This window comes from Hemicordylus capensis, chromosome 4, assembly GCF_027244095.1.
Source record: "Hemicordylus capensis ecotype Gifberg chromosome 4, rHemCap1.1.pri, whole genome shotgun sequence".
Taxonomy (NCBI): Eukaryota; Metazoa; Chordata; class Lepidosauria; order Squamata; family Cordylidae; genus Hemicordylus; species Hemicordylus capensis.
In genome coordinates this window covers 289231827-289254473 of record NC_069660.1, presented here as the reverse complement: position 1 = coordinate 289254473, position 22647 = coordinate 289231827, and the positions used below count along the sequence as shown (strand labels likewise).

General features: G+C 41.4%; 1 protein-coding gene across 48 annotated transcripts in view; it reads right to left on the bottom strand.

The window, feature by feature from the left end:
• The window catches only part of RIMS2 (regulating synaptic membrane exocytosis 2), a 741645-nt gene that overhangs the window by 148297 nt on the left and 570701 nt on the right, over window positions 1-22647 (bottom strand). For 8 of the 48 annotated variants that reach the window (XM_053313349.1, XM_053313359.1, XM_053313358.1 and 5 more), the window contains one exon: window positions 2092-2112. The exons of the other annotated variants lie outside the window; for them this stretch is intronic. In XM_053313349.1, the coding sequence (XP_053169324.1) occupies window positions 2092-2112 (21 nt within the window). The remainder of the gene's footprint in view (window positions 1-2091; window positions 2113-22647) is intronic. 48 annotated transcript variants of the gene reach the window in all.

The window sequence follows — 22647 nt, the reverse complement described above, 5'->3', positions numbered from 1 at the left end:
AGAGTTTCCGAAGGTTCCCCCTCACCCTGCCAGCCTCCTCCCAGTCTTTTTCAGGCCATTTAGGCACATTTTGGGGCCTTTTCGGCCCTCTCCCTGATCACAGTGGCCATTTTGAAGGCCACCGCACATGCGCACGGGCTATTCGCATGCCTAGGTCATGCCCAGGTCATGAAGGGGGGAGAGAGAGATAACAGAAATCATGGATTTAAGAAATAAAATATGCATGAATAAATTTATAAAAACTTTTTTAAAAAAAACCTTTAGCCTGTCAATCAACACTAGTGCTTCATTTTCAATCATTGCCAATGTTTCTGGGTTCAGAATACAGGCTTACACCAGACAACTCTCAGAGGCATTTGCACACTTCCAGAATCATGACCCGGGGACACAAATGGCCACATTTTGTGCGGCAGCCTTCAAAATGGCCAACATGCACAGGGAGAGGGCTGAAAAGTCCTCAAAATGGGCCTAAACAGCCCCCACCAATAGGAGGGAGGCTGGGAGGGGGAAGGGGAAAGCTTTGGAGATCCCTCCGAAGCCGTGGCAGAACCCCGCCCCCCCCGGAGGCTGCCAGACCCAACAGTATATAGATAGATAGATAGATAGATAGATAGATAGATAGATAGATAGATATCCTTTAGAACCCCAAACCGGCCCAAATTTGAGTCGAGCTGGGGTCCGAGTTCAGGGATGACAAAACCGGACATGCCTGGTCTGGGTTAAGTCCGATCTGGACCCAAACTGAACCGAGCAAACCGGTTTTGTGCACATCCCTACCCTAAAACAGCTGATGATGACTAAGCACTATGAAATCAATGGGACTCAGTCATGACTAACTTTCTTTGGATAGAAGAAAGTCCCTCTGTTGTGGATTACTTTTCCAGGTTTTTGAACAGTGCTTAGAACTGTCTTTTGGTCAGGAACTTTTATAATCTAGGCTTTATAATATATTGTGAAAGTTCTAAGAATAATAAAACAAAACATTCCAAACAGATGAATTCTGTTAAAATGCTATTTGCAATAGTGTTTTTTTAAAAAGCTGTAGTATATATGTATGCAATGCTATAGAACAGGGATTCTCAAACTTGGGTCCTCAGGTGTTATTGGACTTCAACTCCCATAATCCCCAGCCTCAGTGGCCTTTGCTTGAGGATTATGGGAGCTGAAGTCCAATAACACCTGAGGACCCAAGTTTGAGAATCACTGCTATAGAAGGATCTTTCCACAGAAAGCCTGTTACTTAATTATGTAATATAATTAATTAAATTCGATCCCATATCTGTAGTTCAGGGAGGATAATAAAAACTTCAAAACCACAATGGAATTAAAATGTCAAATGAAAATATTATTTTGTACTATTTTGTACAAAACAGTTTAAAATTACCCCATACTTGCTTAACCCAGCTATTAAAAATTAGTCCAAACAAGGAAGTCTTGAATTGCTTTTGGAAAATTATTTAGGCCAGACTCCAATTAATCTTATGGATAGTGAGTTCCATAGCTGCAGGGCAGCCACCAAGAATACCTATCTTTGTGCCCTTGTGACTGTATGCTCTCAATTGATCCTCAAAAGATGGCATATGTTGGTGGTCTTTAAGCTATGTAGGACCCTAATTGTTTCCATGTCAATGTCAGCATGTTGAAGTGTGCCTGAAGATAATGAGAGTCAGTCCAGATGTTGGAACATTGTGTCAGCCATCTATATATTTAAAAGGCTGCAACATTTTGTACCAACTATTTCTAAATAGTGTAGGGCAGGCTTCCCCAACCTGAGGCCCTACAGATGTTGCTGAACTACAACTCTCAGCATACCCAGCCACAATAAATTTGTGGCTGGGAAGGTTGAGGTCCCGATCGTGGCCGAAATGATGCTGAATCAAAATGAAATACACTGAAAATTCAAATCCAAAAATAACTAAAGAATTACCCTGAGAATCGTGGTTACTGATACTTATTAGCACAGACAGAAGTCCCAGTACACTTTAATAGCTACACAATTAATTTCATGTTCCCATTTGTATCCTAAAATAACTATAAAGATGCAAGATATGATACCAATGAAATAATGAACAATTCAATAAACTGCCCTACCTTCATCCCCATTTTCTGGCACTGCAATGTGTGAAAAAACAAAACAAAATGGGATGGGGGAAGGGAGGGAAGAGAGAGAAATTGGGTGGGGGGAAAGAGAAATAACAGAAATCATGGATTTAAAAAATAAAATATGCATGAATAAATTTATGAAAACTTTTTAAAACAACTTTAGCCTGTCAACCAACGCTAGTGCTTCATTTTCAATCATTGCCAATGTTTCTGGGTTCGGAATACAGGCTTACACCAGAGAACCCTCAGGGGCATCTGCACAGTTCCAGAATCATTACACAGTCTACACAAAAAGCAGCACAGCAGGTGTCAGATATAGTTAGATTATGTGTCCTTTGCATAGAATGACAGATGAATGAAAAAACAAACTATGCATGCTGTATTTTTAGGGCAGTCTGCACAATATGTAGTCATATGATACTAGTAGAAAAATTGAAAGATCCGAATTTATTTCCAATAACTACTAGGATTAGCCATGATAGTCTGTTGCAGCAAACACAACACAGTCTTGTGACACTTTAAAGATTAATGCATTTATTTTAGCAAAGAAGCTTTAATAGACTACACTTTGTGCATCTGACGCTATAGAGTTACACTCGAAAACCTATGCCACAACACATTTGTTTGTTCTTAAGGTGACTCAAGACTCATTGGTTGCCATCCTAACAAAATTATTTGACAGAAGTCTTACTGAAATTAAATAGTCTGAAGTTACTCCTGCATAGCACTATTGAGTAACTTAGCTGAAAATAGAAAACCAGGGAAAAGCTGCTTTTCAAGTTTGAACCAAATGCTCAGCAGACAGACTACAAGTGACCTACTTCTAGATTATAAATGATCTAGAAGTTGGGGTAAGCAGTTAGGGGGCCAAATTTGCAGATGACACTGAACTATTTAGGGTAGTGAAATCCAAAACAGATTGTGAGGATCTCTCCAAACTGGGGGAGGAATTCTACAAACTGGGGGAGTGGGTTACAAAATGGCAAATGCGGTTCAATGTTAGCAAGTGTAAAGTGAGTCATATTGGTGAAGTGAGTAAAAAAAACAAAAACCCAAAAACCCCACCCCAACTTAACATATACACTGATGAGGTCTGAGCTGTTGGTGACTGACCAGGAGAGGATATTAGGGAAATGGTGGACAGCTCATTGAAAGTGTTGACTCATCTGTGAAAAAGGCCAGTTCCATGCTTGGAATCATTAGGAAGGGGATTGAAAAGAAAACTGTTAATATTAGAATGCCCTTAACTATGGTGCAGCCACATTTGGAGTACTGTGTACATTTCTGGTCACCATACCTCAGAAAGGACATTATAGAACTGGAGAAGGTACAGAAGAGGCAACCATGATAATTAGGGATCTAGAGCACCTTTCTTATAAGACAAGGCTATAACACCTGGGAGCTTTAGTTTAGAAAAAAGATGACTGAGGGGAGTCATGAAAGAGGTCTATAAAATCATGCATGGTGTGGAGAAAGTTGATAGAGAGAAAATTCTCTCCCTCTCTCATAATGCTAGAACCAGGGGTCATCCCATGAAACTGACTGTCAAGAAATTTAGGACCAACAAGAGGAAGTACTTTTTCCACACAATATATAATTAATCTAAAGAATTCTCTGCCACAAGATGTGGTGACAGCCACCAGCCTGGATGGCTTTGAGAAGGGTTTAGATAAATTCATGGAGGACAGGTCTATCAATGGCTACTAGTCTGAGGGATATAGGTCACCTCCAGCCTAAGAGACAAGATGCCTCTAAATAGCAGGTGCAGGAGAGTACCAGCAGGAGAGAGGGTATTCTCTCACCTCTTGCCTGTAGGCTTCCCAGAGGCATCTGGTGGGCCACTGTGTGCAACAGGAGGCTCAACTAGATAGGCCTTGGACCTGATCTAGCAGGGCAGTTCTTATGTTCTAGAATACAGTCTATGCACAGCTGGCTGACTAGCAGGTTGAAGTGGGATGGGAATGGGAGAAGGTGAGTGACCGTATGTTAAAATAGTCCTTGCCACTGGAATTCCTTCTCTTCACTACTCCCATCAAGCATACAAAACCAAGTTACAAATTTTTACAGGGAGAGGGAGGACACACATGTCCATTGGTATAAACATTAAGGCACTTTTGAATGCATTTTCAGAGATCCTAAAATGTTATTTTATCACATGGGTTCTTAATCTGGGGTCCATAGGGTAGGTCCAGGTGGACTGCAGAAAAAATAGTTCTTGAAAATAACTAACTTGGGTACTTCTATTTCTCTATTTTTTTACTGGAGCCTTACAATAACACATTATATAAATGGAGCGAGGGTTCATGGTCAACAGTTGAGGATCTAGGAGGTATGCAAGTGCAAAATGTTTAAGAACTCCTAACAAAAGTATGCAAATTTGCAGTCAATCCTCAAAATGTATGGCAATGGGTACTCAGAAATTTAAGGTTGGTGATTCACATTTAAACACTTTTCATTAGGATGAATCTGTCTATAGGTATAAATGTATTTTGTAATGCCTTTCTTTCATTATATCTCAGGTTAAAAAAAAAAGATGGAAAGTACATGGAAAGAACTGCAATTTTATTATTGCTGTTGTTGTTTACACAGTCAGACAGGTGTTATTGACTGGTTTGTTTTATCCAGACATCGAGTCCTTCCCAAGGACCTGGGATGGCTGAATTTTATTATCAGTGTGGTTGCTGTTATTATTATAGATATTGTTGCAGAATATAGGCTGTTCCCAGTAATGTTGCTTTTTGTAATTGGCTGATGGTGATTTCTGTAGCCCCTATGGTGTTGAGGTGCTCTTCAAGTTGTTTTGGATTTGCACCTAGAACACCAATTACCACTGGGATTATTTTGGTCTTCTTCTGCCACAGCCTTTCAATTGCAATTTGTAGATCTTTGTATTTTGTTAATTTTTCTATTTCTTTTTCTTCTATTCTGCTATCTCCTGGTATTGCTATGTCGATTATTTTCACTTGTTTTTCTTTCTTCTCAACTACAGTTATATCTGGTGTATTGTGTGGCAGATGTTTGTCTGTTTGTAGTTGGAAGTCCCATAATATTTTGGCATCTTCATTTTCTACAACTTTTTCAATGTTATGGTCCCACCAATTTTTGGCTACAGGTAGCTTGTATTTTTTGCAGATTATTATTATGTAACCATGTTCCCCTTATATAAATATTTCACCTGCTAAATAGCCTATTTGAGCTGTAATATCTTTATTTGCTAGCATAATTACACGTTTAGGACATCATGCTTTCTCATGTAGGCCCCTGTAAACCTATGATAATTTTGTAGTGCTCTGTTTAATGGTGCCTTTGGGAAATGTAGAAATGGCTGGGAATACACAGGTCCCATTTAATTCCAGTAAGGCACTACAACTGTTATCTTCTGAATGAGGATGCTCATCCCCTTCAAAAAATCTGCCTCCACACTGGTTGTGTGAGTCCTTCCAAATGTCGATCCCCCTTGCTGGATTGGATCAGCAGAACCTAACACGGACACTACACACTATCAGAGATGGAGAAGAGCAAGAAAGGACAGGTCAAAATGTAGTCAAGACTTTTTAGTAACTTAGTGCTATTTTATGCTATTTTAAAAGATGGATGCTTCAAGACAGCTCTCTGTGTCAACATGGGAGCTGAAGTGACAGCTCTGGCCTGTGAGGACTGCTGGGGCAGCCCCTCCCCCAGGGACGCAGAAAGACCAGTGTGCCCTGAGAGGAAGGCAAGAAAGGAGGCGCCCAGGCCAGGGAGCTCTTGTCCTCTGCTCCTGAAAAGACCAACAGCCTGAGACAACGTTTTATCAATCTTCTGTAATTTGCTTCTTTTAATGTTGTAAACTGCTTTGGGTGCCTTTGTCAAGGCAGAGAGGCGGTATAAAAATGTAGCAAATAAATAAATAAATAAAAATAAAGTGTTATATATATATATATATATATATATATATATATATATATATATATGAAAAATTAGACCCAAAGGAAAACAATGAGGCAGAGATTTTTCCTACTGGGTAAGCACTATTATAGAAGGTGGGCAACATACAGACTAGTTAGTCATTACTAAGTGCTATTGTAACCAATGAATGAAGTTAGTCATAACTAACTTGAGTATCATTAATTTCAATGTGACTTAGTCAGGATTGTTGCCCAGATTTTGTTCACAGATTTTCCAACACAATTACATATTATTTGTGGGTTCCTGACTTAAAAGCAAGGATAGAGCACTTCAAACTATACAAAACTGCACTGTGTATCTCTTGAAGGCAAAACTACACATTTAGGGGGGAAATCATATTGTGAAGCACTTCTCAGACTGTGCTACTACCCAAGGCAGGTGTGGTAATCGCATGTTTGAATGCTTACTCATATGAAAAGCTTTCGACACACAGAAAATTAACGTGCGAAGAAAAGACTTTGGATTTTCCTCACACAGTTTTCCAAACCTTTCCAAAGACAGGGAGGATTTGAGATGAAAAAGTATTACAACCCTCCACCTTAATTCTAGTGGCATCATCTAAGGGGCTGTATAAGCATAACAACATTTTTATTATTATTTGTTTATAGCTAAAGACCACTACAATCAAAGACACAATTATAAAATACATATAAAATACACATCATGACAGAGATAGAGGAACAAAGCTGTACAGAAAATACAACTTCGGCAACTACATTTGCAGACTATCGGGGGTATGCTTTAGCACCTAAAAGCATGGAACACCAAAAGCACAGTTTCCATCTTGAAAGCAATAAATGCCTTACATAAGATGGAAAAAGGTAACACTTGCAAATAAGGTAGTATATCATGAATTCCCTTGAGAGAGGCATGCCATCTAGAAACTTGTGATTACTTGATTTTATCCTTATCCTGAGTCATGATTATATATTCAGCTCCTCAATTTGGCTTTGGATTTAACAGTCCGTCTTTCTTCCTGTAGGAATTTATTTTTATTTATTATTTAACATATTTTTATACTGCCCAAAATTGATTTTCCTCGTACCACTGCTCCAAATTACTATACATTTTGGAGGCCACATCTGATAAATTGATTGGTCAAAAAGGGTTTGGGTCAGTTTGGCATTATTTTTTGTAGATTTGGACAGTTATACAAAGTGCTGGGATAATGATAGTATTGTTTATCTGCATGAACAACACATGGCAAAAAAAAGAAGAGATCAGTCAATGCTTTAAATGTGTCTAACATTTACCTGCTGAAAGTCAACCACACTAGAATCAATTCTTGGTAAGCCCTTGTGTTTCCAGCAAGTAACTGGTGGAAATATGGTTTAGCTGCATTGCATTGCATAATTCAGAGTTTTAACATAATTCTGTTTTAGCTGAGCTGTAACTCAGATTCAAAACACATATTAATAACTTTTTTGTTGGAAACCTTTCCATGTTTCCTAGGAAATAAGTCTCACTGGCTGAAATCCTATCAGTGTGCATGTGTAGCCAAAAGAAGGATGCTTGCACAGAGTGAAATTTTGCTGATTCTCCCTGCCCTTGGAGGAGCTCCATATGACCAGGACGTAGATCCCTGAGAGTTACATAGCCCTCATCTGGGATCCACAGAGTGCTTCTGGGGATCAACAAAGCGGAATGGGTTTACTGAGCCATACATAGAGAGTAACCTGGCTAACAGTCTTTGATATTCCACAAATATCTGAAGTAAACTTTGTGAAAACTGATGTATGTCTTTGTGTCAATTATTGACAGGAATATTTTTTTCAAAGAAACAGGTTGAGTTAGGAGAAATAGGAGTCCTCAAATAAAAGATATCATCATCTTCTTTGGAAATGAGGCACAAAGCAGAGAGGCCTGAACCAAGGCCAAACCTTTTCAAAAGAAGCCCATTATTTGCGGAGAAACAATTACAAGAAACAAAAGTGTCTGACTGTTTTTTATACCTTCTAAAACTACAAAGTCTGGAATAACAGCCAGCCAGAATATGCCTTCCTTTATATTCCCTAGACAATTTCTGTTCAGAACTGTTCTTTGTTCAGTTGCCCCCTCCTTCTCTTCTGCTAAACTCGAAACGTATTAGGTCATTATCTTCTCCTCATTATGAAAACCACACCCTCTGTCTTTGTGCTGAAACTTTTAAAATATATACTGAATTGGAATGTTATGCTACCGTTTTCCCTGGGGTCTCCTATGATACCTTCACAATATGAATACAAGAATATTATGCTAACAGGATTTATTGTTTTATCTAAAATATTTAACTTGATCAACATTGGAATGATCTGACCTTAATTCTATATTCAACTAGTCCAATAACTCATTGTGTGCAGGAGGTCACATTTTATATTAATTATTTGCATTTGGAAACTCACTTATCGCTATAGGAGGCAACACCAAAAAGCAAAGGGAGAGAGTGAGTAGGAGGCTGTCCAGCCCTCAGAGACATATTTCTAGCATCAAAAACGACTTTAGCAGAGGAGAAGGAAATGCACAAATAATTTCCCTGTTCTCCTCCCCGTTTGCTGGGCTGTGCAGCAGACCTTCAGTCCAGCTAATGACCTGGCTCCCTGAGTGGGACAGAACTCTTGCTCCACCCCTATGACGCCATGGAGAATGTTGGTCAACATATTATTTGCTGGTGTTGTGGTAGCAAGCATGCCTTGTACACTTAGCTAAGGAGGGTCTGCTCCGGTAGCATATGAATGGGAGACTTGATGTGTGAGCAATGTAAGATATTCCCCATAGAGGATGGAGCCACTCTGGGAAGAGCAGAAGGTTCCAAGTTCCCTCAGTGGCATCTCAAGATAGGGCTGAGAGAGATTCCTGCCTGAAATTTTGGAGAAGCCATTGCCAATCTGTTTAGACAATACTGTGCGAGATGGACCTATGGTCTGACTCAATATAGGAACATAGGAAGCTGCCATATACTGAGTCAGGCCATTGGTCTATCTAGCTCAGTATTGTCTTCATAGACTGGCAGCGGCTTCTCCAAGGTTACAGGCAAGAATCTCTCTCAGCCCTATCTTGGAGAAGCCAGGGAGGGAACTTGAAACCTTCTGCTCTACCCAGGGTGGCTCCATCCCCTAAGGGGAATATCTTACAGTGCTCATACTTCTAGTCTCCCTTTCATATGCAACCAGGGCGGACCCTGCTTAACTAAGGGGACAAGTCATGCTTGCTACCACAGGACCAGCTCTCCTCTCAAGTATATGACAGCTTTCTATGTGTCTATGAAATTTCCTATGTAAGGTGTAAACTTTCACACCTAGTATTGTAAATTATTGCTTTCAGGTTTACAATCCACAGTGCTGCAAAAAGGTAAACCAAGGACACATTCAACCTTTTCTTTATTTTTAATATAAAAATATGCCACATTCAAACCAAAGAAATATTGTTACACAGCATGCGTTAATCACTATAGCCCTATTCAGACTTTATGGTAAGTGTGTACAGGCATAAATGCAAAGATGCACGTACATCTTTTTGTGTGAATGACGTATGTGAATGGCTATGCATGAATTTATTTTAAAAGTTAATGCAGGATACAGATAGGAAATGTACATGCATATTTCCTATTTGTACATACATCAAACATAATGTGTAAATAACTGTACATGCATACACTGTACACAGATTATACATGTGTTGAACAATGTGTGAATAGGGCTTTTACACACAGACAGACACACAGACACACATTATACAGCTAATATATGGATGTAGATCATATACAAAGGGGTTTTATTATACTACTGATAAGGCTTTCAAAATCTATAGGGAACCACTCCTGAAATTCTGTGAGGTTATTCACACATGCGTGCAAAACCATGTGAATGGAGTCCAGATTGTTTTTGCACACACATGTGAACTGCCGGGATTGCATCCGATCCCGGTGGCACCATGGCAGCAAACCCGCTTGTGGAGCCTCCCCTCAAAATGGGATTAGGAGAGTGAGCGCTCTCCTAACCCCATTTTGCCAATCATGGGGCAGCCTCAGGGGGGGGGGATCCCAATTATTGGAGCTCTGTGGGGCGGGGTGATACGGGGTGGCACGTCCCAGCACCCCAACCCTCGGAGCTACCAGCAGGAGCCGGTGTTCGTCTAGGCAGGCAATCAGCTTGTCCAAGGAAGAAGGACTGCTTGTCTGTGGGGAAGCTAAGTTTAACCAGCCTTTCTAGCAGCCTGCACTCTAGCCCTTCTCGCTGGTCGTAAGAAAAGGCTCTGTATTTACCTGAATCCATGACTAGTTTCCCCCCCCAAGTTTCTTGATATTAGAAATTGTGAGGTCATCTTAAAGCCAGAGTTCTGTTCCTTTTGAGTAAATGCAGGTATAACATGTGTTTAACCCCTGCTTTTTAAGGGGGTTGTCTTAAATGCAGAGCCATCTTCAATTTGGGTAAATACAGGTCGACAAAATGCAGGAACTTGGTATAAACATCATTCAAAGCATCCTAGGATTACCAGAAAAGTCAGGATGGGGTATTTTTATGATTCTTTGCCAAAGTTCACAATATGAAATCTATGACATAATAGCAGAGAAAGCAGAATTGATGGCTGGGGGCCTTTCCCCTTCACATTCTTTACCAATTCTTTTACAATTCTTTTACAGGGACAATGAATAAGATACCAATGTTTGAAAAATGGACTATTGTTTTTTAAAAACTTCTAGGAAAACTTTGCTCTAAGTTCCATTTAATATGAAACTATTTTTGGATCTGCATCTTACTTCAGTAGGTCCATATGACTATTTGTTGTCACTGGCCCTAGCATCTTGAGATTTGGACATGTAGAGCCCCTTAACCATTCTGATGCATGGAATAATCATGGTATTTTCAGCCGTCTGCTTGCAGCACCATGTTCTTAAGTTTTGGGAGGCAGTAACACAGAACGCAAAGTGTGTAAACAAATTTTAAAAGTACCGGTTCAATTTTAACATCTCAAAAACACATTTTATGTACCAATAATTACATTTCTAACTCGATGATGCATGGCACAGTCTGAAAGAACTCTGTGCTCTTAGATAAAATACAGCAATAGTAGCTATTTATGTATTTTATGGAGGACATGCCTTCATTTTACATTTGGATTTTGTATTAGAAAAGCAGGGTTAAGCAGGGATTTAAAAAAGAAATTGCAGGATATTATCTTCATACCTATTGAAGGGCTGCCAAGAGAAGCTTTACTTAATTCTATATATTTTATTTGAGACTTAGTGGAGAAGTTGTTCTAACCAGGTGAAGAAAAGCAAAGGGATAGGTCAAGGGTGAAAAAATCCCTCCCTCCTGCAGACGCTGGCCTACAGCTCTCATAATCCCTGGCTATTGGCCACTGGCTGGAGATTATGGGGGCTATAATCCCAAAACAGCTGGAGGGCCAATGTCTTCTTTCAATACAGGAGTAATATAATCTCTCCAAGATGACCCAGAGACCAACCTAGCTGCTGCTTTCTGTACCAACTGTAGTTTCCGGACTACATACAAGGGCAGCCCCATATAGAGCGCATTGCAGTAATCCAGTCTGGAGGTTATAAGCATATGTACCACTGTTCTATGGTCATTTATCTCAAGAAACAGACGCAGCTGGTGTATCAGCTGAAGCCACTGATACACCAGCTGCGTCTGTTTCTTGAGATAAATGACCATAGAACAGTGGTACATATGCTTATAACCTCCAGACTGGATCTCATCTTGATATACTGATAAACCTGGGACAGCTGGGAGAGGCTCGGATCCAGAAGCACCCCCAGACTGAGTACCTGTTCCATCCAGGCAATTGTGACCCCATCCCAAACAGGAAGATCAAACTCATCTCCCGAGTTTCAACTCCACACAATGAGTACCTCCGTCTTATCTGGATTCAGTCTCTGGTTGTTATCCCTCATCCAGCCCATCGCCGCCTCCAGGCAGGCATTTATGAAGGTTATGCCCTCTCCCGATGATGTTGACATGGAGAAGTAGATTTGGGTATCATCAGCATACTGATAGCACCCTGCACCAAATCTCCTGATGATCTCTCCCAGAGGTTTCATGTAGATGTTAAACAACATCGGAGACAATACGGAGCCCTGAGGGACACCATACAAAAGTTCAGTTTTTGAAGAACAACTGTCTCCAAGGGACACCATCTGAAATCTGTCTGAGAGGTAGGAGCAGACCACCACAAAGCAGTGCCTCCCACTCACAACCACCTCAGATGCTCCAGAAGGATACTATGGTCGATAGTATTGAAAGACGCCAAGAGGTCCACAAGGACCAACAGAGTCACACTTCCTCTGTCAATTCCCAATTGGATATCATCTATCAGGCTGACCAAGGCAGTATCCACCCCATAACCCGCCCGAAAGCCAGTGTGAAATGGGTCTAGATAATCAGTTTCCTCCAAGACTGTCTGGAGCTGGGAAGCCACCACCCTCTCAATTACCTTGCCCAGCCACGGAGGTTGGAGACAGGCCTGTAGTTGCTCAACTCTGAGGGATACAAGGTAGGCTTCTTCAGAAGAGGTCTAATAATTGCCTTCTTAAGAAAAGGCGGCATCCTACCTTCCCTCAGAAAAGCATTTATAATCTCTACCAGGCCTTTTACAACAACCCCCCTGCCAGATAGTATAAGCCATGTCGGGCAAGGGTCAAGAGAACATGTGGTAGGTCGCACTGTTCCAATCAGCCTGTCCACATCCTCAGGAGTCACAAACTGGAACTGATCCAACTTAACCACACAAGAGGAGTCGCTGGACACCTCCACATCAGACGCTGAAGTAATTGTGGAGACAGAGTCTAAGTCAGCCTGAATACGAGAGATTTCCCCCCACAAAAAATCCATTAAACACATCACAGCGGGTAATAGATGGTTCCAGATTCAGATTCAAGGAAGGAGGGGCACATACTAGCCCTCTCCTGAACAACTCAACTGGACGTGAACTTGCGGATGCAATACAGAAAGAAAGGAATTGCTTCATATTAACTGAGCATAGATATTCAAATGTGCTCTATGTTGCAATCTGTCGGATTCGAGTAGAGTCTTTTTCCACTTGTGCTCCAGTCGTCTACCTCGCCCCCTCAGCCCCTGTAGTTCTTCCGTATTCCAAGGGGGCAATTTTGAACCGGGTTGGAGAGGATGCTTAGGAGCGATCATGTCATGTCTACAGTATAGGGGTGCTTCTGGATCCAAGCCTGTCCCTGATCTCCCAGGTTGAGGCAGTGGCCAGAGGTGCCTTCTATCAGCTTTGGCAGATACTCCAGCTGCGTCCATTTCTTGAGATATATGTACCAGAACAGTGGTACATATGCTGGTAACCTCCAGACTGGATTACTGTAATGCGCTCTATGTGGGGCTGCCTTTGTATGTTGTGTGGAAACTATAGCTGGTTCAGAATGTAGCAGCCAGGTTGGTCTCTGGGTCATCTCAGAGAGACCATATTACTCCTGTACTGAAAGAGCTACAGTGGCTGCCGATAAATTTCTGTGAGAAATACAAGTTGCTGGATATAACCTATAAAGCCCTAAACAGCTTGGGCCCTGGGTATTTAAAAGAGCATCTTCTTCATCCTGAACCCCACCGCCCATTGAGATCATCAGGAGAGGTCAGTCTGTAGTTGTCACCAGCTCATCTGGTGGCTACTTGGGGACGGGCCTTCTCAGCTGCTGCTCCAGCACTTTGGAACGCTCTCCCTGCTGAAATAAGAGCCTTCCCATCTCTGACAATTTTAAAAAAATCTTTAAAGACACATTTTTTCACTCAGGCTTTTAATTAAATAGCTTTTAAATAGTCTTAACATTGTTTTAAAATATTAAGATTATAAATTGTAACCCTGCTAACTGGGCAAAGAGGCACCTTTTACCATGGTGATTCTCTTTATTTAGCAGGGGGAGAGTAATTGGCCCTATCCACCCCCAGCACAGTACTTTCAGTGACTGTTGCTGGTGTGTCTTATGTTTCTTTTTAGAATGTGAGCCCTTTGGGGACAGGGAGCCATCTTATTTGTTTGTTATTTCTCTTTGTAAACCACCCTGAGCCATTTTTGGAAGGGCGGTATAGAAATCAAATTATTAATTATTATTATTGTTGTTGTTGTTGTTGTTGTTTTAGCTTTTTGTTGTCATTTATTTTAACCAATGTTTTAATTTCTCTGCTGTCATTTATCTGTTTTAATTAATGTTTTAACTTTTCTGGCTTTTGCTGTATACCACCCAAAGAAATGCATTTTGGGAGGTATAAAAATATGTTAAATAAATAAAATAAATAAATACTGCCCTGTTGAATTTGCTGTTCCAGTTCTCCACCAGGGCATCAACAGGACTGCTGGCAGAGCCAACACTAAATCCCTCCAAGGCTTCTTGAAATCCTATTGGATCCAATAACCTTCTTGGGTGGACCATCCTAATAGGTCCCTCACCCCCGTGAAGGTGGGAAGTAATTGTGAGTCCAACCTTAACCTGATGGTGGTCCGTCCATGACAATGGGAAAATCACATGAGTCCTTACCCATGGAACACCACCCTGTTCAGAGTGAAAGACCAAATCAAGTGTGTGACCAGCAATGTGCGTTGGTCCCGAGAGCACTTGGGATAGGCCCATAGTTATCATGGCCACTATGAACTCCTGAGCTGCCCCAGACAAATTGGTCCTGAAATGAACATTGAAGCCTCCTACCAACAACAACCTGGGGGGCTTCAACATCAAGCCCGAGACCAAGTCCGTCAGCTCAGCTAGGGACTCTGTTGAGCAGTGGGGCGATCAGTACACCAACAGAAGCCCTAATCTATCCGTGGTCCCCAAACTTAAGTACACACATTTGACATGGTCTGACACTTCAACAGGGATTCTGGTAAGGGAGACGTTATTCTTATAGACCACAGCCATTATACATTATATATTAACAATATTCTACTACTTCACTTATTATAATAAATATTTTATTGTGTTTGTGATGATTGGTTTGCTAAAAAGTGCTTTGCATGTAGGAATTGTCACAATCACCAGTCTCACATTAATTTACAGTGATCCCTGAATACATTTCTTTGTATGCCATGCAGTAGCTTTAAAGTATCTGAATCCTATCAGAAAATGATTTTTCTTTAATATTCTCTGTGGATTTCTCCTGTGGTGTAAGCATTCTAACATTTGGGCAGGAAGCCCTTGCTTACTGTAGCATTAGATGTCTTTGATGCTGGATTATTTTAATGGCTTGATAATGGAAGTTAGATTAAGACCTGAAGCTTCTTTTTAACAGATGCTTATAAATATATTGCTTAAATCTGCTGTTGGGCTGCCGTTTTGCTTCAGTGGAAATTTTTTTACAGCATCTACTATTGGGCAGAATTCCTCGCTTGTGATGGATAGGATTTTTGCAAAAAGCACATTGCTTGAAGTCACTGGCTGACATCTTAACTAAAGAAGCGCTGGTGCAGTTAGAGGATCAGAACAGCAGCACTTCCAGATTAACTGCACTGATGGAGTCTGCAGGGATATATTTTTGGGTGGCAAAGAGGGTTTTCTAGGAAATCAAGGTCAACAAAAAATGCACTTTACCTGGCACACTGGTGAAGTTAATCTGGAAGTGCTGTTCTTCTGATTCTCTCACTGAACCAGTGCTTCCTTAGTCAGGATGTCGGTCAGTATGTTTAGTGCCAATCATAATGAAAGAGCTGAATGGCTCTATGGTATTGAAAAGGGGGGTTCAGACAACATGACTGGATTCATGGGCATATGCTTCAATACTGAGCATTTTTCTAGACCTCAAGCCAATCAACCAAATTGTGTGTGTGTGCGCGCACGCGTGTGTGCCTGCATTCATACATGTGTGTGATAAGGGTGGGCTGATATCCACTGGTAAGCTGTACACTGGTGGGCTTTCTTCAATAACTTCAAGAAGGCAGAACACACCCAGAAACTCTTAATAGTAGCACCCAATAACAAGGGTTGTAATAAGTTCTGATGTGAAGCAGGCAATATCAGAGTATTTTAAATCAGAAATGATTCCAATGAAAAATGTTCCCAATATAAATCCCAATTGGTGGATTGTTGGAGTTTACCTTTACTGAAGTTGGGGGAGTTTACCTTTACTGAAGATTCAGTGTTTCCTGAAGAAAGCAGCTACAGTGGCCAGAGGCGTATCTAGGGAAAATAGCGCCTAGGGCAAGCACTGAAATTGCGCCCCCTGTCCAAACATCTGACACCCATCTTTCAGATAACTTTACTACAATATCAGCTGAAAAATATAAGTCAAGCTCATTAATCTTTTAAAATTTCAAAAACTATTTAGCAGTGGATGTAACCAGACCAAAAAATGCTGGAAAACTACAAATTTCAGTATGCTATGGCTCATGAAATACCCAAATACTATGTGGAGGTGTACTTGGAAAACTAAACAGAAGTACTTGTCTAATTTTCTACTATGCATTGTAGCATCACTATTACATAAGTTTTAAGAACAAATGGAGAATTTGGCTTTTCCCAGATACTCTGAAAATAATTAAAGGACAGTAATATAATAATAATTAATTGTGCACAGTAAACTGTCACTGCTTGGAATATATTCTAGTCTTTCAGAAAGAAGGTTAAAATGAGAGAAAGAGAGCAAGAAACTCCCAGTGGGCCTTAATACTAAGGCTTTCACACTGATTCAAAGACAAACTCACAATTAATAGCCATATTATTAAGACACCACATTTAACTCACTTATCATAAGAAGCAAAGTAAGAGCAAATGAATACAATCCTAGCTCATAAGCTTCAGATCAGTATTCACAAGCCCTGATTCTCTGTACATAGTGCCAAACTGAATATGTGTACAGTGACTTATATTATATTAAATTATTTTTTTAAATCTGTAGCCCCTTCAGGGTGCTTCCTATAGGCCATGGGGGGGGGTCTTCAAAGGTTACCCCTCCCACCACTGGCCTCTAGGGCCTTGCAGAGACCATTTGAGCATGTGCAGTGGCCATTTTTTTTAAATAATTGTGGTTTTTTTTAAATGGCCACTGAAAACAAAATGGCCACCGCACATGCTCAAATGGCCTCTGCAAGGCCTGGCATGGCCTAGGGCCTCACAGAGGCCATTTGAGCATGTGCAGTGGCCATTTTGTTTTTGGTGGCCATTTTTTTTTTTAAAATAATTTTAAGAATTTGCGCCCCCTTCAGGTGGCGCCCAGGGCATGTGCCCTGCCTGCCCTACCCTAGATAAGCCCCTGACAGTGGCAGCAATTCAAATCACCACTTTTTTCTCCACTTTCTTGCTCTAGAATATACCAGGGCAGGAAGCAGCGTCATTATGTTATATCCTTTTTTTGGTGTATTACTGGGGGTAGGGGAGTAGAAGTGGCTGCACCTTGTAACTACAGGATGTGGCCATTTCCCCCTCAGTAATGCACCAGGAAAAGGATGCAACAAAAAGAAGTTTCTTTCTAACCTGGTAAATTACAGGACAAGAAGACGGGAGAAAAGGTGGCAATTTGAACCACTGTCACTGCAGCTGCCTTCTGGGCAGCCACCTTTTTTAGGGAAGACTGGATCTTCAGTAAAAGTAAAAAAACCCATTCTCTGGCATGATGCATCAAGCTAATACCAATAAGGAGCATTGTACAAAGTGCTACTACTAAGTAATTGAGAAGGAAGGAAATGTAAATATATCCCAGAGGTTTTTTTAGGTTTCCATGTCACTAGAGCAGATGGCGATAGTCAATACTGTTCTTCTCTGCCGTTTGACAAGCTGCGATTTTAAACAGAAGAATTGTGAATAGAGGATAGTAAGCAAACATTTTTACCAGGTATTGTATTTGAATTTTTGTTTATTTAGAAGTCTTCTTTTAAATTATATAAAGGGTTGTGAGCAACAGACAAAAGCTGACTAAATGTGACAACCTTGAGACAGTACTTGCTTAAGAACACCAAGTGTGAAGCATTCATGACTGACTGAAGACATTTGCCAAAATCTGTATGTAGGGGTTAGCTTTACTTAACTTTGCACAGCACTAATGTCTCTCCTTTACACACTAAATCACTTTGAAGCAAGCACTCTAACTGGTTGCTTAGGGCTCAGGGGGAGACATTTAGAATTACTACTAGAGGAATGTGACTGTCATCCCAAACCCACAGCCTAGATGAAATATCATCTAATAGCTCACCTAAATGGGAGATGTCATGTCAAATGTTCATATGAGATAAACTCCAGGTATATAAAAGAAAATTAATGTTTTTCACTGGGAAAAAGAATACTAGCATCACAGAAGTTTGTGCTCACCAAAAATGTTAATAATATACTGTACATTAGAAATCCAACAACAAAGCAGTTGCACATACTTCAAGTAATCAATGGACATTATTTCACCTTTATTTTCAGAGTGTTGTTACTAATAGGTGAGGCCTGCCATTGACTGGGCAAAGTCACTTTGCATAGATTACACTTTTTGTTGTTGTTGCATAGATTAGACTTTTAGGAAAGTTTAATAAATTAAATATATACTAGCCGACCCCGCACAGAGCATCTGTGTGCTCTTTGGGGCCGGCAGTTACCTCTTTCCCCCCACCTTCTCCCCCAGTCTCCACTTCCTGACCACGGCTGGCCTGTGCCGGGCCCAGCTGCCTCTCCTCCTCACTGCCACTTCTGCCCCCCGACTTTCTTTCCCCGCTCCTGGGCCTTGCCTCTGCGGCTGGGCTGGGCCCACAGCCGCGGCGACCAATCCTCCTGATGTGCCTCAGCCAATCAGGCACCTCCACCGCCTAGCCAATCAGCTGGGCGCCGGAACGCACATTCAAAGGCGCACCCAGGAGAATTAAATATATAGATAAAGAGAATTTTTTATTTATGTGCTTGTAAAGGGGAAGTAAAAGAACAGTTTGAAATGTGTAGGATTTCAAATTCAAACATTATTCATTGTATTTTATAATGGCCATATATGGCAAAAAATATGGCAGATCTGAGAAAGATCTGCTTTTCTTGGACATTATTTCATTTTAGAATAATTGATCTGATTATGAAGTGTTAAAAAAATCTATTGAGAACAATAACAGTTAAAATGTGATAAATTCTGAATTTCTTTTTTTTAAATACAAAAAAGAAAAATTTAAATGTGTCCCCAAGTATATTCCAATATAAAATGTAGTGCATTCAGCTAATTTAAGTGGCAGGGTTGTTCCTGATGACCTACAGATAGCAAATTTTGCAGGATATATGATATGCAGAATTTCTTTAAAAAACTAATAAATAAATAAAAAATAAATGTTCACTGAGTATATTCCAGTGTAAAAAAAGTAGTGCATTCAGCTAATTCAAACGACAGGATTTTTATTGCAAAATTTGGTATCTGTAGGCCATCAGAAAGTATTACTTTATTTTGCACAAACATTCAAACAAATTCTTCAAAATATACAATAGATTATGATGATTATAAAACGGTTTACATAGCAAAAAGAATGGTTCCCTGTCCCAAATGGCCTCACTGTTCAAAAAGAAAAATAAAGGAGACACTAGCAAAAGCCACAATTTCTGCTAAGGTAAGAACTAGTCTGCAACAGATGTTCCTTTCTTTGAACAATATTATTGTGCAATGTCCTTATTCTAGGACACAACATAATGCTTATCCTCTATAACAAAGCCCTTGAGTGTAATCCCGTGTCCCTGCCCGTGTCTTTCTCGGCTGTTCTGGGCATGCGCGGAGTCCGAGAAAGATACGGCTGCAGGGACACGGCGGCCATGTTGGCTCCCGTCCGGCAGCAGCAGAAACTGGAAGCGGGGACCGGGGAGGGCAGAAGCGGCAGCGGCGGAACCAGCCCTGCCACTAAAACAGTTGAGGAGAAGTGGAGACCGGGGGAGGGCACATGCGGCAGCGGCAGGACCAGCCCTGCCGCTAAAACAATTGAGGAGAAGTGGAGACCGGGGGAGGGCAGAGGCGGCAGCGGCGGAACCAGCCCTGCCACTAAAACAATTAAGTAGAAGTGGAGACCGGGGGAGGGCAGAGGCGGCAGCAGCGGAACCAGCCCAGCCGCAAAAAAGCTGCGGGGAGAGGAGAGGAGGCGGCGGGTCTTGCCCAGCCGGTGAAAAAAGAAGGGAGAGGAAGAAGCCGGGCGAGGCGGTGGCAGACCCGCCGCCGCCGCACGTGGTGAGGAGGCGGCAGGGGAAGCAGAAAAGGGGAGGCCGATGGTGGCGGGGGGCCCTTGCCTGGCCCGGGAGACTGGCCGCGGCATGGAGGCTGACAGCGGTGGGAGGGGGAATGCCGGCGCGGGGCCCGGAGCGCACAACTCCCCTAGCGCCCGTTATTTTAACGAGCCTGAAATAACTAGTGTTATATAATAGCATTACACTAGTGTAACACTAGGCTGCATGTATTTATTATTATTATTATTATTATTATTATTATTATTATTATTATTTATTGATTTGATTTGATTTGATTTGATTTGATTTGTATACCGCCCTTCCAAAATGGCTCAGGGCGGTTTACAATTAAATTAATGTAGGCCACTGTGTGCAAAGAATCATCAGTCCACCGAATAACTATATTCTATGATTTACTAACAAAGCAACACAATTTACTAATAAAGTTGCACAAGCTACTGACGTAAAAGAAGGGTAACTTCAACAGTTCTCTCTGCCTATGTTCATTCTTCAGCGTGTTCCATTTTCTTCATTTTAAATACTAGAAACTTCTGTACCACTATTAAGCCATAATTTCCTTATTGGCATATACTCAAGATTGCTTACTGTAGATAAAACACCCTTTAATCATCCCATTGCATTCAGAAACAACATACTTGTAATAAAATGGAAAATTTCCCATACTCTTACAATGCTTCTTATATGAAAGAGAGATTCTCATTTGTGTTACTCTGTTTGTAGCTACTTTAGAGTCATAGGCAGATTACTGCAGAGTAGAGGTAAATGCCTGCAATGGTGAATCCTGGGGGAGTGGCAGATCTTGGGGTGGGAGAAAAATCTTTTCTTAAAAAAAACCACCTTTTAAAGCTTCCGCTGCTGGTGACGGTGGTGAGAGATTAAGCCTCTTGCTGCCCCATCACCTCAGCGAGCAGGGTAGGGGTGGCGAGCATGAAGCCCCCCCTTCTTACTTCTAAATGCTGCAGCAGCAGCAGGAGGCAGTCAGTGAAGACCACACAGTGGCTGCTGTGGGGAGGGGGGGGGATGAGAGGCAAGTCCTCCATTTACATTAAAATGCCACTGTCTGTGCGGTGGAATGGGCTGGCTACAGCAGGGACTGGGAGGGTTGTGGTGGGGGGAGGAAGTTCCCCCATTTTACCTTAAAGCAGCTTCTGCTGCATGGAGCAGCAGCGAAGGAAAGCTCCTTTCAGCTCCCCTCCTCCTTTCCAAATGAGTGCATGCCCCGACCCTTCACTGGCTGCTCTCTGTTGCTGTGTTTAGAAGTAAAAGGAGGGCTTCATCCTCGCCACCCCACCCTCCTCGCTATGGCGGTGGGAACGGAAAATACTTGGCAGGGACTTGCCTCTTGTTTCCTGCTCCCTGCAGCAGCCGCTGTGCGGCCTTCACTGGCTGCTCCTTATCCTGCCACTGCAGTGGCATTTAGAAGTAAAGAGGGGGGGCTTCATCCTCTCCACCCCGCCCTCCACATTAGGGCAGTGGGGGCGGAAAATCCTTGGACGCCTGTTTAGAGTAGTACTGTGCAATCTTATATATGACTGCCAAACTCTACATATTTCCTTAACATGGAATCCTTGCATACTTCTTATCCAAAAATCGTCTCCCTACAGAAAACATTTTATAAATTCCTTTTAGAAAAAAACCACTACTCAATACACACTAATGAAATCCTTGGGGCCTGCCTATACATCAGTACAATGAGGCAGTGCCTAATAGGAAAACAGAATGCAGTTTTTTTTCCACCAGACACTACCTCATTCAGTGTACAGGACTGCAGGGTTGCAGAGCAGGTCACCCATCAAGCATTTAAACGTTATGAAATAATGACAGAATTAAGCATGCATGTAAAATTTAAGACAGCCAGTGTTTCCTGACAGAATTCAACTAATAAGCCATTAAACATGATGCTGTGAATAAGTTCCAGCAAGTAAGCATTTACACACATGAGGGGATCCTATGGAGGATTGGAGGAAATGTTAAAATTTTGTTTATATTGCCCACTTGCCCATTTCTTTTGTGGGTTGGTTAGTAGGTAGCACACATCATGCTCTACACCCAACCCACGCTTGTGTCCCTAGGAGCTACCCATGGGGAACAACGGCGTGTTTCAAGTTTCCCCATTATTCCCGATAGCCGAAACACTTAAAGCATTTCAAGTTTTGTTTCATTGAAACAACCAGTTTTGACCACTATTTCGAGAAAACGTTTCGGCCATCTGTGTTTTGTTTTGAGGTCGAAACATAATGCAAAATCCATTTTGTGCACATCCCTAGTATGCAGAACAGGATTTGTTATTTGCTGCTCTGCTGTATTCATACTATAATTTGTTTAGGTGGGAGGTGTCAGTATTTATTGTTGCTATCAACTGTTGTATCACAAATATAAGGATCAGATAACCATTCCTCTCTTGAGACCGCAGTGTAAAATTTATATCAGTCTGGTGATAATGTGAACAATGCCACCTTGGTAGAGGTAGGAGTAGC